The sequence below is a fragment of the Piliocolobus tephrosceles genome, chromosome 11, assembly GCF_002776525.5.
Source record: "Piliocolobus tephrosceles isolate RC106 chromosome 11, ASM277652v3, whole genome shotgun sequence".
In the NCBI taxonomy this organism is placed as follows: domain Eukaryota; kingdom Metazoa; phylum Chordata; class Mammalia; order Primates; family Cercopithecidae; genus Piliocolobus; species Piliocolobus tephrosceles.
In genome coordinates this window covers 118,862,570-118,890,041 of record NC_045444.1, presented here as the reverse complement: position 1 = coordinate 118,890,041, position 27,472 = coordinate 118,862,570, and the positions used below count along the sequence as shown (strand labels likewise).

Sequence of the window (27,472 nt, the reverse complement as noted above, 5' to 3'; positions counted from 1 at the left end):
TGGAAGGGGCAGGGGAGGGGTGCGAAACCTACCTGGAGCCTTATTGCTGCCTGGACACCAACTCTCCACTTTCCACATCAGCCTAGTTCCCATAGTAACCGCCAGCTTGCTGTCTCCTAGCAACTAAGTGGTTCTCAGAGGGGAGGCAGAGTATTAGAGAGTAGTTGACATTTGAGGCCAGAGCACTGGGTTCAAATCCCAGCTATGCCATGTCGTAGCTGTGAGGTCTTTGGCAAGTCACTTAACCTCTCTGAAACTTGGCCTTTTTAAACCTTCTCCTGTCTGTGAAATGGGGATGATACTGTTCATGGATTAAACATTCAAAATTAAGTTGCCAACAGGTGAAAGTGGGAAGGACCAGGCAAAGGTGTGGGAGTTATGTGAAAGGCCCAGTGGGTCACTGTCGCGACCTGGTAGGAGCAGAGGGAGGCAAAGCCTGGGTTTGGGGTGGGATCCCTGGTGTGGGTGAGCCTCCCCATTTCAAGGGACCCTATCTCCAGGGACCCCAGCCTGGCCCACCTGGCAGCCCCACAGACTCTTCCGCCCTTTGCATCACCACAGTCCTCACTGTGGTACTTCCATCACCTAAGTGCCCAGGGATCTTTCTAGAGAAGCCACACTCCTGCGGCAGCTCTGCCCCCCCAGTGTAAAACCTCAATGTACTGGCTACCAGAATCTGCTAATTTTAAGCCCCTCGCACATATCATTGAACTTCCCAGAGAAGTGGGGTCTCCTCATTACTTCCCAGTGTCAGATGAAAGGGGCTGAGAAGGCTAAATTACCTGCCCACAGTCTCGCAGGAACAAGAGGTGGGGCTGGGGGTCTGGGAGCCCAACTTCTAGCATCTTTCCAGTGCTCTCATAAGTTAGGAAGGAAAGAGTGGGGGAGAAGGGGTAACCAGAATAGAGGTGGGGGAAAGGAAGGCAGAGAGACCCAGGGACAGATCCCGCGGTCTCAGCGGGAAGGTGTTGGGGCCCGAGAGCCCCATCCAGAGCTCCAGGCTAGAGGAAACCTCCCTGTCTCCTAAACCGCTAGGACAAACTGCCTGCCGGGCTCCTCGCCCTGAGCAGGGGGAACGCTCTGGGAGGGTCGGGGAAGAGCGCGGGGAAGTGTTGACTTGAACAGTCGCCCCCTCCCTCCCCGAGCTCGGGAATTAGCCGCCTTTCTCGACACCCGCGGAGGGAAGCGAGGTTAGAAGAGGGGGACCCACCCCGAGGGGCAGGCGCAGAAAGAAGGGCGCGGGGAGCGTCCTGCCGCGCCGCGTCCGCAGGGGCCCGGTCCACAGCCAGTCCCCAAGGTCCACCAGGCGCGCGCCAGGCCCCAGGCCTCGGTCCTCACGGTGCTGGGGAGGGAGGCTGGGCGGGACATTGATCTATATTTGGAGAGCGCTCAGTCCCCCTCCGGAGACCAGGTGAGTCCCCTCCTCCCGTCCCCGCACGCAGCCCTCCAGCCTGAATCTCCCCCAGCCGCCCGCCCAGACCCCTCCCTGGGGCCAGGGCCGAGGTCGCTGCCGCAGCTCGGGCCGCCTGATTCAATGAACTAATTCCCGGCAAGACAGATGTGCCATTCCCCGTCGCCTGCCATTAGCGGAGACTGAGTGCCCGCGGGCGGGGGCGGGAGCGCGGTGGGGGCGGTGAGGTGACGTCACGGCCCAGCCGCTGACGTCAAGGGCGCCGGGCCAGGAGTCCCGCAGCGGCCCGGCCCGCCCCGTCCTTCCGCAGAGTGCGTGTTTGTGCGCACACCTGTGTCTCTGGGCCTCGGGGTCTGCACTGGGTCCTCAGTTTGACCCAACTGGGCTGACTCCTACGGATAAACCTCCCTCCCGCCCCCGCCTCTGCCTTCCCTTTGTCGTCTGATCTTGCCTCCCCGCTCCCTCTCCGCCCCCAACACCACCGCCCTCCACTCCCCACCACCTCCGGTCTCTTCCGTCTCTTATTCAGTGGTACTTTCTGTGGGCGCTTGCACGGTGAGGACGCACGCATACATGCGTGTACATTGTCACCCAAGCATGCACGCGCGTATGCACACGGGGGCCTGTGAGCACACGGGGGCGTGTGCACACACAGGTGTGTGTCAGCCAGAGCATACTTCAGACACGGACACCGTGGTGCCCAGGGACACATACATGCACGCAAGGGCACGGGAGTCTCCAAGCAACACCTGCACACACGCGTGCGCACACACAGCCCTGGGTCTGGCTGGGGGTGATGCAGGCCCCGGGGGGGCCCTCTCAGCCTTAGAGAAGCCGAGCCCATAGCCTCAGCCCCTCCCCAGCCAGGTTTCTGGGCCCTTGAGGAGCATTATAGCTGGGGTTGGAGAAGGGGCAGGATAGGGGGAAGGGAAGCCTTGTCAAGGACACCAGCAAGGGAAAGGAAAAAAAATAATAAAGTGGAAGAAATAAAATCAAAAGGCTTTTAAGGCTGCTCTCCCCAAGTAGTTGATGTCTTGGCTGCGATTGCCGGCAATGAAATATTGTGCTCTCTGATCGCTTAATGCACGGAGCTCCGCAGCCCCTCCCCCTGCCCGTGGGAGACCCTCCCCTCCCCCTCCTCTCGCCCCCTCCCCCTTTCCCTGGACGATCTGCCTCCTTGCTCCCAGAAGGGCCCTGAATGTTTAATGGAGGGCACAGCTGATGCCCATGTCCACCCTGGCACTGACCCCAGGAAGGGTCCTGAAAGCCACAGCTGGCCAGGACACCCCAGTCCACAGCCTTCTCAGGAGGGGACAGTCCAGCCAGAAGATGGGAACCCTGCCCATGCCCTGCAATTGTGGGGCCCAGGGCTCTCTCCCTGCAGAGAAAGAGCTGGCTCTGGGGGTCTTTGAGGTCTTTGAGGGCTGAGGATGCCGAGGAGGAAATGAGGCCCATGTGTCACTGATTGTGATCCCCTGCCCTTGGAGCTCTGAGAGGCTGGTGACACAGCCGAGGCTCCTGGAGATGGCGTGTGTTGGGGCTGAGGGATGGATAGGTGGGTGGGGGGCGGGGGTTGAGTGGATAGGTGGAGGGTGTCCTGCCCTAATTTTCAGCCTTTAGTTAAAAACTGAGCTCAGTAATGGTTCAGAGGCCTGGCTTCAAGCCTCAGCTTCTATTCCAGCTCCCTCACTTTCTGGCTCTGTGACCTTGGGCAAGCTCCGAGCCTCCTGTGTCTAAGTTTCCACACCAGGAAGGATAGAGCAAATAATAGAACCAGCTTCATAGGGTTATTGGAGGATTAAAAGAGAAAATATATGCAAAGTGCTTAGCACAGGGCCCAGTGCACAGGAGGGGCCCATAAGTAGGGCTAATTATCTTTGTAATCTCTGCAGTGGCTCCACCCCGCCTTGCCTGGACTAGGAGGGGCTGGGCTGGCAGCAGGCCGAAGGTGGTGGAGCCCACAGCCCCTCTCCTTCCCATCTTCCTCCTTCTCTTCCACCCTGGCTTCCACACCCGCCCTGCCCCCAGGCAACGGTTCACTCCATGCGCCTTTCTGTCAAGGCCGCAAAATTGGCCAAATCTCCGTAATGCTAAAAAATTGGTCCATTAGCTGGCAGGGAACACTGACAGGAGGGGAGAGCGGAGAGCATCACCACCACAGATGTGCCAGGGGCAGGGGGAAGGGGCTCCAGAGCCAGCCCTGTGTGTTTCTGCACATATATGTGTATGCACGTGTGTGTATGCGTGCATGCGTGTGTGTGTGTGTGTGTGTGTGTGTGTGGCTGAGGCCCTGCTGTGTGCTAGACATGCTACCACCCGGGACGTTCACAGCATCATCTCATAAACCCCATGACAGCCCTGAGAGGCTGGTCCTGTTATTACTCCCATGTTACAGATGAGGAAATGGAGGCTCAGAGACCAGAAGGGCTCAAGCAGGGTCACTCAGCAGGTGTCAGGGACAGAAATCACCCTCTGCTCTGGGACTCCACTGGCCCCTGTGGGGCCCCTTCCCAGATGTCCCAGTGGCCTCAAACACCCCATGATCCTTGATCCTGCAGTCTCTGCCCTCATGTACATGCGTGTACACTGTCTGCCTCCTGGCCCTGCCTTGGGGGGCTTCTCACTGCCCTGGAGCAGCTGGCTGGGGAACTTCGTCTCCTTGGGGTCAGCCATGCCCATTTTCTCCTCGTGGGGAGAAATGATGGGTGTGGGAAGTGATCAGTGCCTGGAGGAGGATGGGGAGGGAAGCTCAGGCCTTCTGGCTATCCCAGACTTCCTTCCTGGAGGGAGGGATGGGCTTGGACAAGGACTGCCCAGAACTCCCTGGCTGCCCATCACAGGGACAAGGCTCTTTTCTGCCCTCTTTGGAAGTCATCTCACTTAAATCTAGCCCAGGTAGATATTACTGTCCCTGTTTTGGGGCCAAGAAATTGAGGCCTAAAGAGGCAAAGTAACATGTCCACAGCTAGTGGAGGGTGGCGCTGGGATTGAATCCAGAGGACTCTGACTCCAGAGCCTGGGGTTTCAATCCTTTCACTTCAGTGACGGGGAGCACCTGCCTGGGTGTCGTGTCCTATCAGGACTGTTTGAATCCTGAGAATGTGTTTATTCATTCTTTCCTTCCATACATACGAAGTACCTCCTACTGCCAGCGCAGTGCACTGGCGACACAGAGATGAACCAGCTCCTTCCCTATCCCCAGGCCCAGGCTGCTGCACACAGCTGAGACAGCCCCTACCTGACTCCTGCAGCCCTAGGAATCCCCTGCATCTCCTCTCGGGGCAGCTCGGCAATCCTCGCCTCTGCCCTTCTCCCTCTGTCCCTTGCTTCCCAGATCTGCTTAATTCTGAGTCAGTCCACCCAGCTGCCTGCACACATGGGTCCCCATCCCTGCCTGTAAGAGGTGAGCACCTGTTAGTGGGCCTCAGGACCCCCAATTCTTACTCTGCAGTCCTCCCGGCCCCCCATTTCCCACCCCAGCACCCCCATCAGATGGGTAGTAGGGACATGGCTCATGTCTGGGGATGTGGCTGCCCACTCCAGCCACCCTAAGGGAACAGTACTTCAAGGCCAATGCCCTGGGCTGTGATTGGGGACAGGGAAGGCTGAAGAGAGGGAGGCTGGCAGGCTGGGGAAAGAGTCTTCTCTTGGCCATAACCTGTCCTGAGACACCACCAAGGATCTGGCTGGGCTACCGCGTGGCCCCAGCCTCACTGTCTATTATGAACTGCATATTAGTGTCCCCCAAATTCCCATGTTGAAGCCCTCATTCCCAGTGGGATGGCATCTGGAGGTGGAACCTCTGAGAGGTGATGAGGCCTTGAGGGCGGATCCCTCATGATGGGACGTGTGCCCTTCTAAGAAGAGATGGGAGAGAACTTGCTTCCTCCCTCTTCTCTCTGCCGTGGGAGGAAACAACCAGGGGACAGCATCTGCAAACCAGGAGGGCCCCAGCAGAAGCCGGCCATGCTGGCACCCTGGTCTCAGACACCCAGCCGCCAGGACTGTGAGGATACACACGCCCTCTCGAAGCCACCCAGCCCATCATGTTGCTATAGCAGCCCGAACGAATGCGCCGTCCATCCTCAGCCTGGCCGCCACCCACGAGAGGTGAATGAGTGCCCCCAGAGCCAGCCATGGCTGGCAGTGAGGGGATGTTGAGGGAGATGGGGCAAGCTGGCCTCCATCTGGCTGGAGACAAAACTAGGATTCAGCTTCTCAAGTCAACATAGTCCCTTTTAACATCCCCTCTCTGCAACTCTGCAGGGTGGAAAGCTCAGCCAGGGAGGCTCGGGCACAACTGCCACGCACCTGCAGGGGTGGAGCACAGGCTGGCTGCGGGCAGGGCCTGCCTCTGATGCTGCTGCTCCTGAGTAGTCCAGGTGGCAAGTGGCAAGTTGCTCTCTCCCACTTTTCTTCCTCCTTGCCCTCCCCTCCAGCTTGATTCCTTAGAACCCCTTAATGAACTGTGGTAAAGTGCAGTGGTTATGACTTTGGGCTCTGATGTCAAGCAGTTTAGGTTCAAGTCCTACCTCTGACACTTCCTGGTCATAACTTTGGAAAAGCCCCTTCATTGTAAGCTGTGGTCTCCTCACCCTGCAAAGTGGGAGAATAATAACGGTACCTGCCCCTTGGGAGGTGTTGCAAGGATTCAGTGAGATGCGACAGTGCTGGTACAATGTGAGTCCTGACGGCAATGATGGTGGTGACGATTTTGTTGAAAGGGATGATGATGATGATAATGATGATGATGGTGGTGATGATGATGGGGAATTCAGTGAAAAGGATGATCTAGATAAGGTGATGGTGCTGATGGTGGTAGAAAAGGGGAGGATGACAAGGATGGGGTGCTGCAATTCAGGCCCAGTGAAGAAAGACAGCAAGACAGGAAGCCTGGTGATGCATGAAGCTGAAGGGTGCTTCTCTGTGGATCCTGTGCCTACCCCACCTGCTGTTAACCCCCTTGCCTCCAGCCAGCCCAGGAGAAGGCAGGGGTCTCTCTTCTTTCCTGCCTGAACCTGGCTGGGCATTAGTCCGGCTCTGGTCTCACCATGCCCCCCCGGCCCCACCTAGGTCTTTGGGAAGCATCCACGAGTCCTGGTGGCCAGTGTGAGTCCCAGTTCTCTGGACCCAAAGGACCTGTCAGCAGGCGGTCATGGGGTCCAGAGTGGCAGGCATGGACTGGTGCATGAGTCTTGAGCAGAAGTCCCAAGGCTGTGGCCCATCCCGTGGGCTCTGAGGAGGGTCAGGGTAGGGCCGTGGACCACAGGTGGGGTCCACAGGAGGAGGCAGTTATGTGGGTTGGATGGGCAGGCGGCTGTAGTGCTTCCGAGTTTGGAGTCAGACCTGTTCACATCCAGTTCCACCGCTGACAAGCCAGAGATGAAGAAACCCTGGCTGTTTTGTAATCTCCCCGAGTCTCAGCTTTATCTCTGTCCCGACACATGGGGTCATGATTGCATTTTTCACAGGTTGGGTGGTCAGCAGAACACCTGCACCTCGGAGGAACCTGGAGACATTGCTGACTTCGTTATCATGACCTTCATTGGCTCTGATGGGCTGCATAGACCCTGGCCTGGGCTGCACCGGGACAGTCATGGGCCAGGCCCAGGCTGGGCTGGGGGCTCCTGGCAGGCAGGCTGAGCTCAGATGCTTCACCTCCCTGACCCCTCCATGCGCCAGCTCTCCACTGCCCCCACCCCCCAGCCTCCCCCTGCGCCCTCTCCACAGGCTGGCGAAGGCTCTGACGTGTGAAATAAAAAGAGATTTTAATTACCTCTCAGCAAAACAGCAATTAGAGAGAATCACAGCACAACAGCGGTCCCCTCCTCCACTCCCCCAGCCAGGTCCGCCTTCTCGCCTTTTCTCCCCGCAACCTCAGCGTGAGGCTGGATGTGACAGGAAGTCCTCCCATTTAGCTCAGGGCCCCGTCCTTGTACCCCAGGCGTATGGTGGGCGAGCCAAAGGTCAGGAGGTGGTCTGTGCTGGGGATGGGGGTGGGAGGGTGCCAGGGGCCGTAGGGAAAGTCCCCAAATGACGAGGGCTGCTTGGGCAAGTGGGGCCTCCTTCTGCGCACACCTCGAGGATGGCCACGACCCCATCTCTCTGAGGTCTGTGTGCAGACCACCGGGCTCTGCATCCACACCACGTGTGCCCTGGCAGTGCCCATCCCTGTGTGTATGGCTGGCACGTGTGAACACCCGTGTGTTCATGTGAGCCTGGCAGCAACCTGGGGCGGTGCAACCCTCAGGATGAGCAGGCTGCGCTGGACAGGCAGCGCATTCTCCTGCAACAGGCTTTTAAAATAATTGCCTGTGACCCTGAGCAGTAGCTCTGTGTCTACTGGCTGCCCCTGCCCCAGGCCCCTGCTGCCAGGGGTCACTGCTCTGTCCATCTGCAGAGACTTGGGCACCTGTGCTGTACTTGGGGATGGGGCAGGGAGGGCGGGTGAGGTGTCCCTATGGGTGACCTGAGGCTGGGGGCGGCGGGTGGCGGGTGGCTGACTGAAGGGATAATTGCAGGCAGCAGGCCTTAGCTAATGCGTGCTATGATAAAGCCCCATTATTGAGGGAGGCCACTGCAGCATGGGGGTGGGGCTGGGGGGGAGGTTGCCTGTGGGGGGCTGACAGCCTTTCTCATGGGAGGGGGAGTGGGCAGCCACTGACACCTCTGCAGTCTCCTACCTTCCAGAGCTGCAGCCAGCGGAGTGGGGAGAGCCAAGCCCCAGGGGTAGGAGGGAGCTGTCCCACAGACACACACGAGCAGCCCTGGGCAAAGGTCTGTAAGCCTCCACTTCAGTTGTCTACTAGGGCCCAGCCCCCATGGAGGAGGAGCAGCAGTTTCCTGGCCATTCATCTTGAGGTTCCCGTACTGTGAAGCCTCCCAGCCTCAATGTCAGGGAATATCATCACTGGGTTGTGGAAGTCACACTGGACCAGGTGAGGTGGCTCACCCCTGAAATCCCAGCACTTTGGGAGGCTGAAGAGGGTGGATCACCTGAGGTCAGGAGTTTGAGACTAGCCTGGCTAACATGGTGAAACCCTGTCTCTACTGAAAGTGCAAAAATTAGCCGGGCATGGTGGCGGGTGTGTAATCCCAGCTACTCAGGAGGCCAAGGCAGAAGAATCACTTGAAACCGGGAGGCAGAGGTTGCAGTGAGCCTAGATCACACCACTGCACTCCAGCCTGGGCAACAAGAGTGAGACTCTGTCTCAAAAAAAAAAAAAAAAAAAAAGTCAGACTGGCAGTGAATGAACAGCTGACAGCAGGGACCCCAGCCCATTGGGTGTCACAGATGCCAACTACCTGTGATGGGGGCACAGATTAGCCTGGTGAGTCCCTGTAACGTGGCCCCAAGTCTCACCCACTTGTCCATGGGGAACAGACCTCAGCATCCATTTCCCAGAGGCCCAGAGTGGGTACATGACTTCCCTAAGAACACACAGCCAGGGTTGGATCAGACCCCACATACCCCTAATCTCTCAGCATGGTCACTTACCAGCTGTGTGACTGTGAAAGTCACTTAATCTCTCAGGGCCTCAGCTGCTTCCTCTGTAAAATGGGATAATAGTAGCAGTTACTCCTAGGATTGTCCTGAGGAGTGAATGAAATAAATCAGCACTAATGCCCAGGGCCTGGCCTGGAAGTCAGCTGCTTCTATTCTCAGCACTGTCTTTGTTCTCTGACCCACATCCTTGTGGTAGGCAGAATCCTAAGATGCCCCCAAGATTCCTGGCCCCTGGTGTGCACATGCACATCCCACCACTATTCAACTGAACACAAATCTGGGGACCGGTATGAAGGGATTTTGCAGATGTGATTAAGGTCCCAAATGACTTGACCTTAAGATGAGATTATTGGGGTGGGCCCGACCTAAGCACATGAGCCCTTCAAAATCAGAGAATTTTGCCAAGTGCAGTGGCTTACGCCTGTAATCCTAGCACTTTGGGAGGCCAAGGTGGGAGGATTGCTTGAGCCCAGGAGTTTGAGACCAGCCTGAACAATACAGTGAGACCCCACCTCTTAAAAAATAAGTAAATAAAAGCAGAGCGTTTCCTGGGCTGGTCAATGTGAGGAAACCAGAAACTTGAAGCACGTGGAAGATTTCGCTGGAGGGAGCGATTCTCCATTGCTGGCTCTGGAAGTGGAGGGAGCCTCTGGGAGCTGACAGCAGAACCCCAAAGTGGACACCTTGATTCTGGCACTTCAAGGAACTGAATTCTGCCACAAACCCTGAGCTTAGCGAAGGCCCCTGAACCCCAGATGAGCGCCACATCCCCAGCCAACATCTCGATTTGGCCCAGTGAGGCCATGGGCAGAGAATCGTATGCCGTGCCTGGACCGCGGACTACAGAAACTGTGAGGTCATAAAAGTGTGCTGTTGTAAGTAGCTATGTTTGTGCCACTTTGTTTTGCAGCAATAGAAAACTAATAACCCTCTTTGGTAGTTCTGTCACAGGCTCTGGGACCTCTTGCCAAGATGGGATCTTGGTGCCAGGCTGAGGGCAGCCCCAGGCATAGCTGGCACTCTCCAGTGATATGTGGATATGCACCTTGCTGCTGGCTACTCCTGGCAGGCCTGAGCACCTGCCCAAGAGGCTGTGACAGGTGGAAGGGAAGGCAGAAACTTGATACCCAGGCTTCCTGCTCTGGCTGTCCTGGAGTTGGGGGAACCTTGTACCCAGTTGCCCATCCTCCAATCTGATCTATCATCACAACAGAGGAGGAGGCCTGTGGGAGGCCCCGCCATGTGCTGTCCAGCCCACAGCCCCGGGGTGGGTGGCAGGGGGCAGAGGTGGGGCAGAGGTGGGCAGTGATAGTCACAGTGATGCAGGGTGAATCGCAGGAGCACCAAATCTGCTTCTCTAGTCCTTTACCCACTTTAAGGAGCCTCTGACAATGCCTCAACCCCCAAACACAAGGTCTGGAAGGAGGCCCCACCCCTGTGCCCAGCCCCCCATCTGCCAATATCCCCCTCCCCAGACCCTCTATCTCCCCCCCTGCACAGCCCTGCTGTCTCTCCAAAAGGGACAATTAGTGGCCTCAGCTTTAATTAGCTAACGATCCCCTTCAGCTCCAATCACTTGAAATGATGATGGAGTGCTGGGGGAGGGGACTGCAGGCCCAGGGACCCTGGGAGCCAAGGAAGAGGCCCTTCAGGCCATTCAGGCTTCTCTGCCTGTCCCAGGCTTGCCCTTCCTTGCAGTCCCAGGCAATGTGCCAAGGAGATCTTGACAGGAAGGGGTGTCCCCAGCCCCCACAGCCTCGTTTGCATCCCTCTTGCAGCAGGAGCTGAGCTCCTGTCGTGGTGTGCCCGTCAGATGGGAAGCCCAAGGGACCTGCTTGTCAGCACTAGAGGCCACTGGCCAGAGACTCTCCACTGCCCCCTCCTTCTTGTCCCCCATAGCCACAGACTCTGGCTCTGCAAATCTGACCTCCACTCCTGACCCCCTGCCTGTGGCCAAGGCCTTGCCACTTAAAGGTTGGGTAGGAAGGACAAGGCAATAGGAAAATCTAGGGTTCCAGCAGAGCTGAGGAAGAGAGGCTGTCGTGAAAATACCGAGTCACAAGATAACGTCAGGTAGGGACAAATGCAGTATGGGATGCACCCAGTGCCACAGACAGAAAACGGCTTGGCCTCTTCAACTAGGGAAATCCAGGAAGGTCCCATGGAGGTGGCGACATCTGGAAAGGAGGCCAAGGTCCCGGCTGCAGGCCCTGAGATGCCTCCTGAGGTCGCTGAGCAAAGCCACACTTGGCACCTCGACACAGTTTCTGGGCCTGAGGTCCCAGGCTGGGCCCCTGGCTCCCAGCTGCCATCACTTGGGTTCCTGAGTGCCCTACTGGCCCCTGCAGAGCTGTTCTTCCATCTCGCAGCTCGCAGTGTGCATGGCCCCGAGATTGAATGCAGCAGACACAGGGTCAAGTCTCCGTTTCAGTACTGAGTCTCTGCATGAACCTGGGCATCTTCCTTTCCTTCTATGCATCCCAGTTTCTTCCTCTGTAAACAGGGGCCAACGACAGGGCTCCCTAGTGGGATAACTCAGCGTGAGGCTCAGTGTGGAAGTGATAGAGGGCTTGGCACAGAGCATGGCGCTTAGGAGCCGCTCCGCATGTGACAGTGGCTGTCCCGCCCACAGTTGCGACAGCCTTTCCAGGTTGGAGCTGGGGCCTTCTCCATTCAGCCTGGCCCAGGCTCTGGGCACCCCTGCTCTGAGGTCAGGTGTCAGGCTCCAGGCTGGGCACTGGGGGGTATGCATCCCTCCCTGCCAGGGGCCCTTGGGCAGCTTCCTCAGGTGGGGGCCTGTCAGGGGGGATCCTAGAAGCCTGAGATGGACCTAAAAGAGGGACACAAGTCTGGGGACACAGCACTCGGGCAGAGGGGAGAGCTCGAACAAAGGCTGCGCTGTGAGTATGCCGTGCTGGTAGAGGAGGGACACTCAGGGGAGTGTGAGGGGACCACACCCAGGAGGCCTCAGAAGCCACAATGGCCTTGGCTACACAGAGGCTGTGGCTGGGAATGGGCAGAACTGCAGCAGCACTGGGGTGGGTAAGGAGAGAGAGACCCCCTTCTCCACTAAGAAAGGGAGAAGGAGGGGCCAGAGCTGGAGACAGGAAAGGGATGGGAATGAGAGGAGGAGGTGAGAAGTCTTTCCAAGGCTGGGTTTGAAATGCAGTGGGTTTCCAGTGCCAGCAGGTGTGGGTAGGACCTGGGACCAGAGCCAAACACCTGGACACAGCATCGGGGTGTGGAGGAAGGGCAGGAGGCAGGGAAGGTGGGACAGGGCGGGCAGAGAGGGAGAGTAGGAGGAAAAACTCTGGGCCAAGGCCTAGGATTTGGAGACCAGACGGGGTGAGTGAGACAATCTAAGTGTCCCTCAGTCACGGAGGGTGACCCCGAGGACCTCTGGCTGGCAAACACTAGCACAGACCACAGGGGGAGAAGAGGCACTCAATCATCCATCCTATTGTGTCCTATTTATTAAAAATAAATCGATAAGGGCTGGGCACAGTGGCCCACGCCTGTAATCCCAGCACTTTGAGAGGCCGAGGCAGGTGGATCACCCGGAGTTTAAGACCAGCCTGGGCAACATAGCGAGACTCCAGTCTCTACACAATAAAAAAAATTAGCTGGGCGTGGTGGGAACACTTGTAGTCCCAGTTACTTTGGAGGCCAAGGTGGGAGGATCACTTGAGCCTAGGAGATCCAGGCCACAGTGAGGTATGATTGTACCATTGCACTCTCGCTGGACGACACAACGAGACCTCATCTCTAAAACAACAAAAACACAGTACAACAAAGAGATACCCAGGTGGGCCTAGATGTTCACCCTGCACTGGTCTCAGAACCTACCTGGCCTTACCTTGGGAGGGCTGGGGCTGCGTGAAGGAGGGCTTTCATGTTTGTCCTCTACAGACTTGTGTGGCTTCAATATTTTAAAATGAAAGAATATTTACATGTTTCTTATATAAAAGCAACATTGCTCTAGAGGTTGGGAGGTGACCCTGAGAGGAGTCTGTGCCTGGAGGGGACAAAGCCCACCACGGGGTTCAGAGTGGAGGTGAGGGGTGCAGGAGGGTAGAAAAATGCCCCCCCCCCCCGTCATCTGGTGGGTTCCGAGCAAAGGAAAGGTGTTCAGGATCCGAGAGCCTGGGCACGTTTGCCTGGGTGCTGTGCCTGGTGTATGGCCTGGCGCTGAGAGATACTTCACGCAGGCTATCTCCATGAGCTGATCACAGTCGTCACCTGAGTTTATCTTACGCGTCCCCTGTCCTGGGCTCCAGAAGGCGCCTCGGGCTACCTGGAGGTGAAGAACAGGGGCTGCCATAGGGGAGACTTTGCATTCAGTTGAGTAGGGGCCTGTGGAGGCAGCACCTGACCAGATGGGAGAGGCCACTCCCCGGTGGCCCCGAAGGATGGTTGGCAATTGGCCACTGTAAGAGGGGATGGAGGAAGAGTGTTCCAGGCAGCGGGAACAGCAAATGCTAAGGCCTGAGGGATGAGAGAGCCAGCCATGTTCTGGGAAATGGAAATAGAGTGAAAAAGGGAGGTATGGGGGAGGTATGGGGGCAGGGAGGCAGAGAGGGACAAAGACAGAGAGGAGCCAGGAAGAGGCCCTGCCACATTAGGTGCTTGAGCTCCACCGTGGGGGGTGAGGAGGGGTTCCAGCGTGGAGGCCAGAGTGGAGGCCAGGGCAGCAGTCCAGGCTGCAGTGGGCCTAGTGTGGGGTCAGGACCTAGCAAAGGAGCTCAGCCAGAGGTCTGGACAGCAGGGACGAAGCCAGGCCAGGAGGGCCGGAGAGTATGGGGAGGTGATAGGCCAGGCCAGGGAGCCCAGGGGCTGTCTTTGAGGCACAGGAAAGCCAGTGGAGAACAGAGTTCAGCTGTCCCCCGCACCGCCCTGCCAGAGGCAGGCCTCACTGGAGGCTCAGGTAGAACCAACGGGCAGCCAGTCACCCCACCTGGTCACAGCAGTGGGGAGAAGTGGAGGCCCAGGGCAGAGTGGTGGGGTACTGGGCCTTTGGGGGTCTCTCAGTTAGGCTGTGGTCCCCGAGATTTCCAAGACGAACCAGAGTCAGCACTGCGGCGGCCACGGCGGCTCCGGCCTTCCTCCACCCCCTCCCTGCCGCCCCGGCCACTTGGGAGAGTCATTTCATTTCTCAAATTAAAAATCCATTTTGTGTTGTGAATAATAGATGGAATGAGCCCCGAGAGGCCGGGTGGAGGACAGGAAACTGGCTGGGGGCGTGTTTTTAGGGCTCAGAAGATACCACAGGTCTGCAGGGGAGGAGTGGAGCCTGGTTGCACAGGGTGGAGGCTGGCAGGGCACGTTCTGGCGCTGACACCCCGCTGCAGCACACTGAGGCAGGGAAAGGGGTTCATCCCCACCCACATGCAGGCTGCAGGAGAGAAGCGGGTCTGACCACAAGTGGGCTCCAGGCAGGGCCAGGCCTGGTGTTAGGTGGGCAGCCCTACCTCAGATCAAGACACTTACCAGCCCACTTGGTGAATGTGCAACAGATGCAAGCTGTTGGTGAGAGCACGCTGTCCCCAGGGAGGGCTCCGTGCCCAGAACCTAAACCAAGGGATGCCCTGTTCGGCAGCGTGGCTGGGATCTACCCTTGGTCAAGGAGGAGACAGACAGTCAGGTTCTGAACCCCTCATCTCTGCCCCTTGCATCCCCTCAGGACTTTCCTCTTCAAGGCAGCTCTGGCGGCATTCCACTGCTCCCTGAAGCTGGGCACCCAGCTGCCTCATTCAGGGCTTGGCCGGGTTTAGCTGGGCACTGCTGTGGCCTGTCATTCTCTTGCTCATGAGTCATGGGGTCACCTTGGTAATTAGGGATAGGAAGAGATCTCCCAAGAGAGTGAGCAAGCTACAGGCCAGATCACTGGTGTCCTACTCCCCTAGAGCACCAGCTTCCCTTACAGAGAAGGCGCCAGAGAGTCAAGGAGGTGGGCCTCCGACCTCTCTTTATTGGCAGTCTGTGCGGGGTGGCCAGGACTGAAGGGTCAGAGGGCCCAATTCCAAGTCAACTCCTGTAGGTCCTGGTTGCTGCTCTCAGCCCGGGGCTGGGGGACGAGATGAGAACAGAAAAGGTGAAGTGGAGCCAGGCAGGTCGCCTGGCAGGGAGTCGGGAGGCCCATGAACGGATCAATAGCAGCTGAGTCTGGGAGAGGGTGGCTGGAAGGGGGGGTCCCAGAGCTGACCTGGGAGGGAGGAGGAAGGGACAAGGGAGGAAAAAAGGAGGGAGGAGAGACTGAGGGCCTGGGACTGCCCCCACCCCACCACCGTGACTGGAGCAGAAGAGTCCCTCGGGAAGCATGTTTGCCTCTGTGCCTTTCTGTCGGAAGAGTCGGCTCTCTGAGACAATATCCATTTTTATATTTCTTGGAAATTTCACGGCATTCATTTCGGGGAAAATAAAAGCTGTCATTGCTGGAGAAATGATACCAATCAGGGCCTGAAAAGGCTGGAAAATTACCCTCCTGGAGACGGGAACATTGAGGGAAAAATGCAGATTAAAAGCACAAAGAGCCACTTTGCCACCTCCCTGCCCTCCCCTCCCCCCTTCATGGAATCACCACATTATAAGTAATTCCATTTTTCCTCCTTAGAATTAATAGGACCCAAGAAGGATGCATGGGGAAGAGGACGACCCTGGGGTGGCCAGAGATGGAGGCAGGGTATCCGGAGTGGGGGCTTAGAGATGGAGAGATGAACAGGCAGGGGCCAGGCAAGACAGGGACGGAGGCCGGTACTCAGGGCCAGGGCTCAGGAGCTAGGCAGATGCACAGTATCAGCCTTCCAAGGAGCCCCAAGTTCTCTGTGTCCCATGAGGGTCAGGCTGTCCAGCCAAGGCAGGGAGGCAGGTAGAAGAGGGCTCTGCCTCCAGGCAGTGGGGAGACCCCACATTGAAAAAGCCAGTTCACCTGGAAGAAGGCAGGGGGTGGGTAAATTCAGAGTCCCTGCGCCCAGCCTGCCCTCCCATCAGTCCACATACCAGGGTCTTGAGGCTCAGGGCTTGTCTGATGCCGGGGGCTGCTGGCCAGAGGAGGCAGGCTCCAGCCCTCCCTGGCTCCAGCAGGGAGACTTCGCTCAGTCTTCTCTTGGCCTTTTCTTCCTACCTGGGCCAGGGACTAGGTGAAGGGAGCGAGGCCAACCAGAAGTCCTGGTGGAGAGCCGATCCAGGGCAGGGGTTCCAAGGAGGACAAAGAAGCCGGTAGTGAAGGTGCGCTCTGCGCCAGGGACTGTGCCAGCAGACACAGGCACTACTGACACCGCCCCTAGCCCTTCGGAGGAGTACTTGGCCCGTCATCTCCAGCTCCAGCCCCTTTTCTTTCTACCTGGGCCAGGGACTTCCTGAGCCGTGGTGCCAGGGCCAGCCACGGCTGGGGAGGATGGGGAAGGGGGCTGCAAGCCTTCTTCTTGCAGGAGTCCCCACTGAGCTCCCTTCACCAGGGGCTAGTGGGCGGCTGGGAGTGGGGACACTGGATCGGAGGGACTCCGCAGTACTCGCTGCCCTCACTCGTCTTGGAACGCGGCTGGACCTGGAGTCCCAGACCGCAGCCCGCGCACGACCCCCGGGAGCCCGTCTCCGCGGCCGCCGACCCACGTCCGTGTTGCCGCCCGGCTGCCAGGTGGCCCGAGAGACGCAGGAGGAAGGAGGGGCTCGCGGGGCGGGCGGAGGAGGGTGGAGCCGCCGGCGCGCCCCCTCCCTCGGGCCGGCAGGCGGGCGGCGCGGCGGGCTCGGCGCGGCGGCAGAGGAGGCGGCGGGCGCTGGAAGACACCGGACGCCAGCTCAGCTCAGCTCCGCTCCGCTTCGGCTCAGGCCCCGGCTCGGGCCCGACCCGCTCGGTCACCGCCGGCTTGGGCGCGCACCTGCCGGGTAAGTGGCGCCCGAGTCCCTGTCGCTGAGGCCACCATCGCGGCCACCTCCGTCGCCGCCGCCGCCACTGCGCGGAGCCTCCCGGCTTTGTCTGCGTCCTCTCGGCTGCGGCTCCGGCTGCGGCTGCGGCTGCGGCTGCGGCTCCCGGGCTCGGCTCTCGGGCTCCGCGGACTGCGCGGCACAGCGCCAGGGCTCGGGGCTCGCCGGCCAGCTCTCTCCCCGCCGGGGGTGAAACTTCGCCCAAGTTTGGGTTCTGGGGAGAACCTGTTGAAGCCGGGAGTGGCTCGGGGCGGGGACAGAGATGGTGGGAGTGGGGCGAGGGCACGCGTCTCGGCTTCTCCATCAGGGCCGTCCAGGGGTGGGTTGTGTGTTCGCCACCCTGGGGCGTTGGCGCGCGCCTCTACGGAAGGGGCGAGTGGGCCGTCGGGCCACCGAGCAGAGGGAGCCAGCGAGCGGGATTGGCGTGGTCAATCCCGCGGACTTGCGCGAGGACAAAGTTTGGTTCTTTGGCCGCTTAGCGGAGCGTCTGGGTCCAGAGCGGAGAGCTGAAAGTGCCGCATAGACGCGCCCCTGACTGCACCTCCTCACTCCAGCCTCCGCTCCTTCCCCCACCCCACCTGGCCTTGGCTGGGGCAGGTCGTGGGAAAGAAAGGCGAAGGGAAGAGGGACGACCTGTCAATGAAGGCCCACTACTTGCCAGGCCCCTTGCCTGGCGCGTCTTGCTTCCAATAAGAGCCCTCCCAACCCTGCGGCTCTCAACTGTGTGCAGGGGGAGGACAGGGGAGAAGACTACACTGTGCACGTGGGGGTGGTGGCCCCGCTGAGCCCTCCTAATCCCTGGTTTCCGCAGTGAATGAGGCCCAAGGCTGGGGCCTCTGCACCCAGGCCTGTGTGCCTCCTCGGGGTACCCCTGAGCCCTATCCGTCTGCGGCGCCTCCTGAGCCAGCTTCTGCCCTTCCCGTAGCTGCGGCCCCGGGGCCATGCGGAGGCCCACGAGGAGGCCGGCGGCCACGCACATCCCGTAGCCCAGGTGGCCCAGGGCTGCACCGCAGCGGCCTCGGCGCCATGGAGCCCCCGTATTCGCTGACAGCGCACTACGATGAGTTCCAAGAGGTCAAGTACGTGAGCCGCTGCGGTGCGGGGGGCGCGCGCGGGGCCTCCCTGCCCCCGGGCTTCCCGTTGGGTGCTGCACGCAGCGCCGCCGGGGCCCGGTCCGGACTGCCGCGCTGGAACCGGCGCGAGGTGTGCCTGCTGTCGGGGCTGGTGTTCGCCGCCGGCCTCTGCGCCATCCTGGCGGCTATGCTGGCTCTCAAGTACCTGGGCCCGGTCGCGGCCGGCGGCGGCGCCTGTCCCGAGGGCTGCCCTGAGCGCAAGGCCTTCGCGCGCGCCGCTCGCTTCCTAGCCGCCAACCTGGACGCCAGCATCGACCCATGCCAGGACTTCTACTCGTTCGCCTGCGGTGGCTGGCTGCGGCGCCATGCCATCCCCGACGACAAGCTCACCTATGGCACCATCGCGGCCATCGGCGAGCAGAACGAGGAGCGCCTGCGGCGCCTGCTGGCGCGGCCCGGGGGTGGGCCCGGCGGCGCTGCCCAGCGCAAGGTGCGCGCCTTCTTCCGCTCCTGCCTAGACATGCGCGAGATCGAGCGACTGGGCCCGCGGCCCATGCTGGAGGTAATCGAGGACTGCGGGGGCTGGGACCTGGGCGGCACAGAGGAACGTCCGGGGGTCGCTGCGCGATGGGACCTCAACCGGCTGCTGTACAAGGCGCAGGGCGTGTACAGCGCAGCGGCGCTCTTCTCGCTCACCGTCAGCCTGGACGACAGGAACTCCTCGCGCTACGTCATCCGCGTGAGTGTCCCCCCTCCCCCAGCCCAACCCGAGCGCCCTGCCAGCGGCGGCGGATCCGGGGCGCAGTGGCCTTGCCCAGGGGTCCCTGTGCGCAGGAGGCGGGTGCGTGAGAGGAGAGGAGGGGAGAGGCGAGCAGGAGAGGGGAGGGGAGGGGAGCGCACCGCGGCAGAGCGCGGGAGGAGGGCGCAAGTAATTTCCCTGGGGGGTAATTGCGGTGTTTAGAGGGGCCGCGGGAGCCGCAGTTTCCCAGCCCTCTGGCAGGCTGTGAGGGCCAAGAGGGAGGGGCGCGCCGGCGGGCTGGGTTGACATCTCCGCGAGGGCTGGAGCTGGCCCCAAAACTAGGGGTCCCAACTATCAGTGGGGGAACTACGAATGCCCCTGACAGATAAGGAAAGTGTAGAGGTACAGGGGTAAGATTGGGCGTCCGCAGGCTGGGACAGTCAGGAAATGGGCTTTGGCCATCTCGTCTTGGTGGAAAGAGGGACTGGGGTCTGCGTGCTTCTGGGGCTGTACTCATGGATGTCTGGTTGCTCTCTGGGCATTGGAGTGGGAATTCCCTTTGTTTAGGGAACCTGAGGTGTGGACCTCTGACCTCTGGACCCTGTCTCCCTCCCCAGATTGACCAGGATGGGCTCACCCTGCCAGAGAGGACCCTGTATCTAGCTCAGGATGAGGAGAGTGAGAAGGTGCTGGGGCATGAGATGGGGAGGCAGGGAAGGCCTGGGGCCCCAGGAGGGGTGGATCCAGGCTAGGCCTGTCCCTGTCCCTGGATGAGCCCCCTCCCCTGGTGCAGATCCTGGCAGCATACAGGGTGTTCATGGAGCGAGTGCTCAGCCTCCTGGGTGCAGACGCTGTGGAACAGAAGGCCCAGGAGATCCTGCAGGTGGAGCAGCGGCTGGCCAATGTGAGCAGACTGGGACTGGCGTCTGCCCTGGATTTGAGAGAGGGCATCAAGGAGCAGGGCTGGGTCAGCTGTGATCTCTCCCAACAGATCACTGTGTCAGAGTATGATGACCTACGGCGAGATGTCAGCTCCATGTACAACAAGGTGACGCTGGGGCAGCTGCAGAAGATCACCCCCCATGTGAGTGTGGCCCAGTCCTCATGGGCAGGCAGGGTTGGGGGCAATGCTGCTGCTGGAACTACAGGGTCATCTCTTCCCAGAGATGGGCAAACCCTTGCTTGATCATGGACTCTCATGTCCCCTTGCTGCCTCTCTCTGCCCCTCTGCCTGTCTTCTGTGGCCCCTGCCACCCCCAGCCTCACTGTCCTTGTCCTTGGCCTCACAGTTGCGGTGGAAGTGGCTGCTAGACCAGATCTTCCAGGAGGACTTCTCAGAGGAAGAGGAGGTGGTGCTGCTGGCGACAGACTACATGCAGCAGGTGTCCCAGCTCATCCGCTCCACACCCCGCCGGTACGGCTGCAGATCTGGCATTTTCTGCCCAGCGGCCACTAGATCCTTCCCCTGCACGCTGGACCTGTCTGCTGGGTGGCCTTTACATTTTCTGCTCTGCATATCTGGAATGACCCCCTGTCCCTTCTTTGTGGGGTTGTCTGGGTCCTGGGTCCAGCCGCAGGTTGGGGGGCACAGGTGGGGGTGGTGCCCTTGGTGGCCCACATGCATGTCCGTCTGGACACCCACTGGCTTCACCTGGCCCCCAGGGTCCTGCACAACTACCTGGTGTGGCGCGTGGTGGTGGTCCTGAGTGAGCATCTGTCCCCACCATTCCGTGAGGCGCTGCATGAGCTGGCACGGGAGATGGAGGGCAGCGACAAGCCACAGGAGCTGGCCCGGGTCTGCCTGGGCCAGGCCAACCGCCACTTTGGCATGGCACTTGGTGCCCTCTTTGTACACGAGCACTTCTCAGCTGCCAGCAAAGCCAAGGTGGGCTGCCCTTGTTTGGGTGGGGAGGATGGTGCTGAACTGAGGGTGAAGCCCTCCTGAGGCCATGGTCCTAACATGGGGAGCCCCACATGTCCCCCTGCAGGCAGGGGGACCAGGCCCTGCTAAGTACTCAGCTGATTCTGAGGCTCCAGGCTACTCCTCCGCAGGCCTCCTCCTCCAGGAAGCTCATGTGGACTAGCAACTGCAGGTGGACCTCCCTACCAGGCCCCAGCCCACCTTCTCAGGCATGCTTGGGAGGCGTGGCCTTAGGGATGTCTGTGGTCGTTGCGGGGGCAGTTTCCTCTTCTGTCTTATGAGTCCTCAGGGGTGCAGGGCCTGGATCCCCACCTCCAAAGTATACTCTTGGTGTTCAGAACGGAGGTTTGGGCTTAGAAAGTGGTGCTTAAAGACAGAGGTACCCCTCCTGCCAGGAGTGATGGACCAGAGTGAAAGGCTGCTGGGTTGACCCTTGCTCCCTGACCTCTGACCCTGCAGGTGCAGCAGCTGGTGGAAGACATCAAGTACATCCTGGGCCAGCGGCTGGAGGAACTGGACTGGATGGATGCTGAGACCAGGGCTGCTGCTCGGGCCAAAGTGAGGGGACCCTGTGCCATTGGTTGGTCCTATATACATTGAGCACCTACTGTGTGCCAGTGAAAGAGAACAAAAGGGGCAAAAAGGGCTTCGTAGAGTTGACTAGGCCTGCCTCCCCCACTGTGAAGCCCACTCCCAGGCTGGCCTAGTGTTCCCTTCCTTGGTGGGTAGGACGGGGTGGGGGCTGTCTCCCGAAGCCCTGTGCCACCCTCACCTGCCCTCGGCCTGCAGCTCCAGTACATGATGGTGATGGTTGGCTACCCAGACTTCCTGCTGAAACCTGATGCTGTGGACAAGGAATATGAGGTGGGCCCTGACCCTGCCTGCCCTGCCTGTCCACAGCCCCTATACTAACGGCACTCAGGAGGGCAGGTGGCCTGCACGGCCAGGTTGTCGCCCAGTCTGCAGGTAGCCCTGCCCTTGTCTGCGGCTGAGTGCCGCCCATGCCTCCTGCAGTTTGAGGTCCACGAGAAGACCTACTTCAAGAACATCTTGAACAGCATCCGGTTCAGCATCCAGCTCTCAGTTAAGAAGATTCGGCAGGAGGTGGACAAGTCCACGTGGGTACCTGGTCCAGAGCTGGGGGTCAGAGAAGGTCGTGGGGAAACGGCAGGAGCTGGTGGGGCAAATCATCTCACAGCCATGCAGATGTGGGGGGCACACAGGCCAGCACAGGGCATGGGGTGGAGGCCGGCAGGGTGACCCCCAGACTGTCAGGAGATGGCTGATGAGGAAGCTGTGATGTGAGGGTAGTGGGGGAGGGAGTGTGTGCCCCCCATTCACCCCAGCCTCCCTCCACAGGTGGCTACTCCCGCCACAGGCGCTCAATGCCTACTATCTACCCAACAAGAACCAAATGGGTAAGGGGATGTGTCCCAGACCCTGCTGGGCGGGGCAGGGTCTAAAAGTGGGTGTGTCTCCCACTGAGTACCCCCTTCTTGTAGTGTTCCCCGCGGGCATCCTGCAGCCCACCCTGTATGACCCTGACTTCCCACAGTGAGTACATAGCTTGCCCCGTTTGTGGCTGAGGGCAGGGCTGGCATGCAGACCTTGTCTACCAGGTGTGTGTCGGCGTACTGTGGCTCCAATCGCCCCAGACCCAGCTGGGTTCAGGAGTCAGGACAGCTGTGGACACCCTGGCTCCCCACTGCATCCTTGGTTATTTAGAAAAATGTGTAGGTTTGTTATTTGTAACTTCCTGGGGTCTTCCTTACTTGTTTGAGGCTCATTTCGATGTTTCAAAGGTGGCGCAACACTAACGATGAGGTCGGAGGCCAAACCCCCACGTGGGTGCCTCGTTCCCTCCTGTCTCCTCCAGCCCCGTTTCACCGCCCAGACAGCTCTGTTAGATGGGATTTCCTAAAAGTGGCTGGATAGGTTCCACTGGCATTCACACAGCCCATGAGGAAGCTGAGGCACAAGTGCCCCTGGACCACACGATGCCTCTGTGGCCTCCCTGGGCCACCTTCTGGCCTGGCCAGGGGACATCCGGGGCCTGGGCAGCAGCATGGGGCTCTCAGAGGGTGCTGAGGGCTAGGGTCTGATGCTGCTGCTGTGGGCCCAGGTCTCTCAACTACGGAGGCATCGGTACCATCATTGGACATGAGCTGACCCACGGCTACGACGACTGGGGTGAGGCCTGTTGGGGCCCGAGGGGATGGCTGGCAGGGGGCAGGACAGGCAGTGGAGAGGCAGGGTAGGGGATGGGCTAACTGGGGCTGGTGGGTGGGAAGGGGAGGGAGCTCAGGGTGAGGGTGGGTCTCATCCTGCTGCACTGCCCACAGGGGGCCAGTATGACCGCTCAGGGAACCTGCTGCACTGGTGGACCGAGGCCTCCTACACCCGCTTCCTGCGAAAGGCCGAGTGCATCGTCCGTCTCTATGACAACTTCACTGTCTACAACCAGCGGGTGAGACCCCCACCTGCCCCTTGTGCCCCTCAGGCCTGGTAGGGCACAGGGTGGGAGCATCACACATACCCTTGTGCACGTGCACATGTCCAAACAAAACCTGTGCCCAGGTCCCTGCACACACACTTGGTTCCCGCACATTCACGTGGACACATGATGAGTATCTGTAGACTTACGGAGGACAAGGGGTTTAGGGGGAAGGAGCAGGGTTGGAGCCCCCCCTCAAACTCTCTGGGCAAGGGAAGGAGAGGGGTGGTGGGAATTAGGGGCTGCGGCCCAGGGTATCAATGCCTGAGGGAGGCCAGCTGGGCCCCAAGCGGCCCCCTGTCCTCTTCCCTTCCCGGCAGGTGAACGGGAAACACACGCTTGGGGAGAACATCGCAGATATGGGTGGCCTCAAGCTGGCCTACCACGTGAGCCGCCTGCCTGCGCTCCACCCCAGCTGCGGGAGGGGCGGGGGCTGCTGAGGACTCCAGATGAGGGACAGAGCTGCCTCTCCCTGCCCACCCTGCTGAGCTCTGGCCTGGGGTGGGGCAGGGCATGTGCTGGGGACACGGTCCACTGGAAGAGGAAGGGTTCACAGGCCTTCCTTCACAGGGAGAGCAGGGAGGGCTACCTGGATGGAGGACAGAGAGGAAGCAGTGCCCAGGGTGGGTAGGCATAGCAAGTCCGTGCTCTCTCTGTCCCCAGGCCTATCAGAAGTGGGTGCGGGAGCACGGCCCAGAGCACCCACTGCCCCGGCTCAAGTACACACACGACCAGCTCTTCTTCATTGCCTTTGCCCAGGTGGACCGGGTGGGGGATTGGACTGGGAGCCTTGGGGTGGGGACCCGGCATCCAGGGTCAGTCCGACTCTGCCTTGCCCAGGCCTCACATGGCCAGCCTGTCTCTCATCACCTGTCCCCTCAGAGGTGATGGCCCTGTGGTGCTGAGGGGGCCTATGGCCTTGCGTCCTGGGTGGGGGGCTAGGGGGCGGATGCCTGGCTTCATCTCCCCCTCCTCCCCTCCACCCCGCTCCTGGACCCAGAACTGGTGCATCAAACGGCGGTCTCAGTCCATCTACCTTCAGGTGCTGACCGACAAGCATGCCCCTGAGCACTACAGGTACGCCCGGCTGCCCGCCTGGCCTCGTCCGCTCCTTGTGTTTGGGGTGGGATCGGGGGCATGGGAAGGAATAAAACTCACCCCTGTTTGCTGGGGTTGGGGTGGTTGCAGGGCCCCTCACAGTGTGGGTCTCTCCCCACCCCAGGGTTCTGGGCAGTGTGTCCCAGTTTGAGGAGTTCGGCCGGGCTTTCCACTGTCCCAGGGACACGCCCATGAACCCTGCCCACAAGTGTTCCGTGTGGTGAGCCTGGCTGCCCGCCTGCACGCCCCCACTGCCCCCGCACGAATCACCTCCTGCCGACTACCGGGGCAGGCATGCACCCGGTGCCAGCCCCGCTCTGAGCACCATCTGCCTTCCAGCCCCTCCAGGACCCGGACTCCCTGCTGCTCCTCACTTCAGGAGGGGCCTGGAGCAGGGATGAGGCTGGACTTCGGGGGGTTGTGGGGGAAATATGCTGGGGTCCCCAGACTCTGCTCTAAGGGGGCCAGACCCTCTGCCAAGCTGGATTGTACGGACCCACCTTCGCTGTGTTCTTGCTGCAAAGTCTGGTCAATAAATCACTGTACGGTTGCCTTGGCCTCTTCACGGGTCCCCAGGGCAGGCGGAGCTGGAGAGAGCCCTCTGCGAGGAGGCTAGGGCGCTTAGCACAACCGGGACCCTGGAGAGGACCTTCTTGTCTACTGGTTGCCCTGGCTCAGCCACCTGTGTCTAGCCCTCCTGGACTCTTCCATCTTTTCCACCAACTGGCAATACTTCCCTGGCCCAGCCGCCCTCCCCCAAAGCCTTGCCCAGGACTTCCTGCCCAGTTCTGGGGCACCCCTAATTCAGTCTCATGGCCTGGTGACCCACATTCCAGAGTGATGCTGGGACTTATGTCCCCTGCAAGTCTATAGTAGAAGAAGCTTCTGCCTTGTCTCAGCCTGGCCCTTGGCCTCAGCCTCTCTAGAAAGGGGATAGTGACCCACAGTTACATGGAGGTGGGGCCGGCCCACAGGACATCTCGGCCTCTCCTCCAGTGTGGAGGCAGGCTCCTGGGGTGCAGAAAGCAGAGGACTGGTAGGAATGATAGGCTCCTGGCGTGAGGAGGGTGGACAGAGGCAGGGAGTGCTGCCCAGGCTGGAGGCTGCCAACTGGCCCTGCCCGATCACGGAGGGGCGGCAGGGGGAGGGGGAATTCTCCTATCGGGCGGCCCCACTCAGGGATCCCGAGTCTGCACTGACGGGGACCAGCAGGTGCCTGCCCTTCCTCCCAGGTCTGCTTTTCTCCCTTCGGGGGTGGCCTAGAGGGGTTAACCCCTCCCTGGGCACCACCCAGCGTGGCCATCCCCATCTCCTGAACGGAAGTGGTGAATTTCTTGCCAGCCCAGCTCTTGTCGTTCTGCTCAGACGACGCCTGCCTGCACCCTGTCCCCAACCTTCAGACACCTTTAAGAAGTCCTTGTCATCTGAGCCTTGGGCAGGACAGCCATGCGTGGTCCTGCGGAGGAGGCTGGAACTGAGAAGGATACCCACAGGAGTGGCCAATCCGGGATGGAGCAGGGCCCTTCCTCCCAGTCTGCAGGCGGCTGACACTGGGTTCCGATGTGTCAGGGAAGACTGCAGAGGCCCAGTCCTGGGCACCAAGCCCGGCTCAGAGCTGCCTGTCAAGGACTCCTTCACAGCGTGCTCCTTGGAGGACCCCAGGCCCCATGCAGGTGCTGTTTCCAGACCTTTCCTCCTGAGCTGGGCACACACATGTCCCTTGGGCAGCTGGAGCAGAAAAACAGTCCTCTTCCTGCCACCCTCCTGGGTGGGGCCTGGTGTCTGGGACCCTCCATGCCCCGAGACCCACCCCGTCCCTCTGACCTGGGATCCTGGTTGGAACTGGAATCTGCAGGCCCAGCCCTCTTGCCCTCACCCCAGACTCCTCCAGTTTCCCAGCTTTACCCATGACCAATCCCTCCTGTGTCCACACCAGCTTAGGGGAGGCCTCAGCATCAGGGGAGCCTGTGGGGTGAGCAGCCTGCAAAGCCAGCAGACAGGGGTCCCTTCTGCCCAGCTCAGGAAATGCAATGAGGCCGGGACACTCCTGGGGCCAGGCCCCTTCCCTCTGTGCCCTGCTGAGGATGCAGTGAGGATGGGTGCACGGAGGTGCCTGGGAAAACACATGAAGTTCCTGGCTTCCAGGCTGGTCCAGAGCAAGTGGCCTGATGCCCAGAAACACTGTGCATCACCTGCTAGTTCCCAAATTGCTTTTCCAGACAGGCCCTAGGAGCATCCCCACTGCACCCCAATGAGATGGACAGAGCGGCAGGGAGCCCCTTTGACAGATGGGCCACATGCCCCCCAAGGCCACACTGCTCATGTCAGGGTCTTGTGGAGCTCGGATGTCAGCAGGTGTCAGCATGGGTGCATCACGTGTTCCGCTGGGAGACCAGGCACACGGCCTAGTCCCAGCCATTTATTTGTCTACCAGGCCCCGTCCTAGGATCCGCATTGGGCTGTTGAAGACTGTGATTCTACTGGGGTCGAGGAATGAGAATGAGCTCAGCATAGCCACCCGCCTGGCCTCCGTTTCCCCTGTGTTCAGTGAGGGGACATCAGCCCGGCTGTGAAGGCCCTTCCTGGGTGATTCTAGAAGTGGCTGAGGGGCGGGTTGTTGCTGGGCTGGCTCCATGCATCCCCCGAGGGTGGGTTCTCCCACACAGCGGGCACAGCTCACTGGGATGACAGAAAGCAGCCTTCGGCCAAGCACTTAAGAGCAGGGAAATAAAGGAGCTGGGATGGTTTACAGCTGTGCTTAAACTTCCAGGCATCTAGCTGAGCGAGGTGGCTCAGGCCTGTAATCTCAGGACTTCGGGAGGCTGAGGCAGGTGGATCGCTTGAGTCCAGGAGTTAGATACCAGCCTGGGCAATATGGGCAAAACCGCATCTCTGCAAAAAATACAAAAATTAGCTGGGCGTGGTGGCATGCCCCTGAAGTCCCACCTACTTGGGAGGCTGAGGTGGGAGGATCACTTGAGCCTGGGAGGCAGAGGTTGCAGAGAGCCATGGTTGCGCTACTGCACTCCAGCTTGGGTGAGACTGAGATCCTGCCTCAAAAAACAAACAACAAACAAACAGACAAAAAATCCTGAGAAAAAATAAATCTTCCGGGTTCCACCTGTGTACCCAAGTTGAGCAGGCGATGCTGTCCCCAGCAGTATCCTCAGGGGCTAGCCTCTGCACCGGGTCCTGCTTCTGTCATCCAAAGCTTTGTGATCAGGCCTTGAGCCCAGGGGTTACTGCCAGGTGACCGTGGCAAGGGAGGAGCCCTCTATGGTCTCCAGTGTTGTCATCAGCAGATGAGAG

At 60.0% G+C, this 27,472-nt stretch overlaps 1 protein-coding gene across 2 annotated transcripts; it reads left to right on the top strand.

Annotated features, from left to right (window-relative positions):
* Positions 1-16,654: 16,654 nt before the first annotated feature.
* On the top strand, positions 16,655-24,713 carry ECEL1 (endothelin converting enzyme like 1). 2 transcript variants are annotated; one of them, XM_023188607.1, is made up of 18 exons: positions 16,655-16,799; positions 17,764-18,650; positions 19,268-19,336; positions 19,444-19,554; positions 19,642-19,734; positions 19,940-20,064; positions 20,313-20,535; positions 21,031-21,129; positions 21,361-21,435; positions 21,586-21,683; positions 21,931-21,989; positions 22,074-22,125; positions 22,694-22,761; positions 22,914-23,038; positions 23,386-23,451; positions 23,729-23,824; positions 24,066-24,142; positions 24,288-24,713. In XM_023188607.1, exons 2-18 carry the CDS (start codon positions 17,865-17,867, stop codon positions 24,385-24,387), a joined length of 2,322 nt encoding a protein of 773 aa, XP_023044375.1. In that variant the 5' UTR covers positions 16,655-16,799; positions 17,764-17,864; the 3' UTR covers positions 24,388-24,713. The 2 variants fall into 2 exon arrangements, with proteins under 2 accessions (XP_023044375.1, XP_023044374.1); XM_023188606.1 differs by having other exon boundaries at positions 21,586-21,689.
* Positions 24,714-27,472: the final 2,759 nt, after the last annotated feature.

What these genes read in the sequence shown, in the direction of transcription:
- ECEL1 (XM_023188606.1), top strand. Translation starts at nt 17,865, where the DNA reads ATGGAGCCCCCGTATTCGCTGACAGCGCACTACGATGAGTTCCAAGAG. An exon ending in CCTCGCGCTACGTCATCCGC is followed by an intron (nt 18,651 to 19,267) that starts GTGAGTGTCCCC and finishes CTCCCTCCCCAG; the next exon opens with ATTGACCAGGATGGGCTCAC. An exon ending in ACCCAACAAGAACCAAATGG is followed by an intron (nt 21,990 to 22,073) that starts GTAAGGGGATGT and finishes CCCTTCTTGTAG; the next exon opens with TGTTCCCCGCGGGCATCCTG.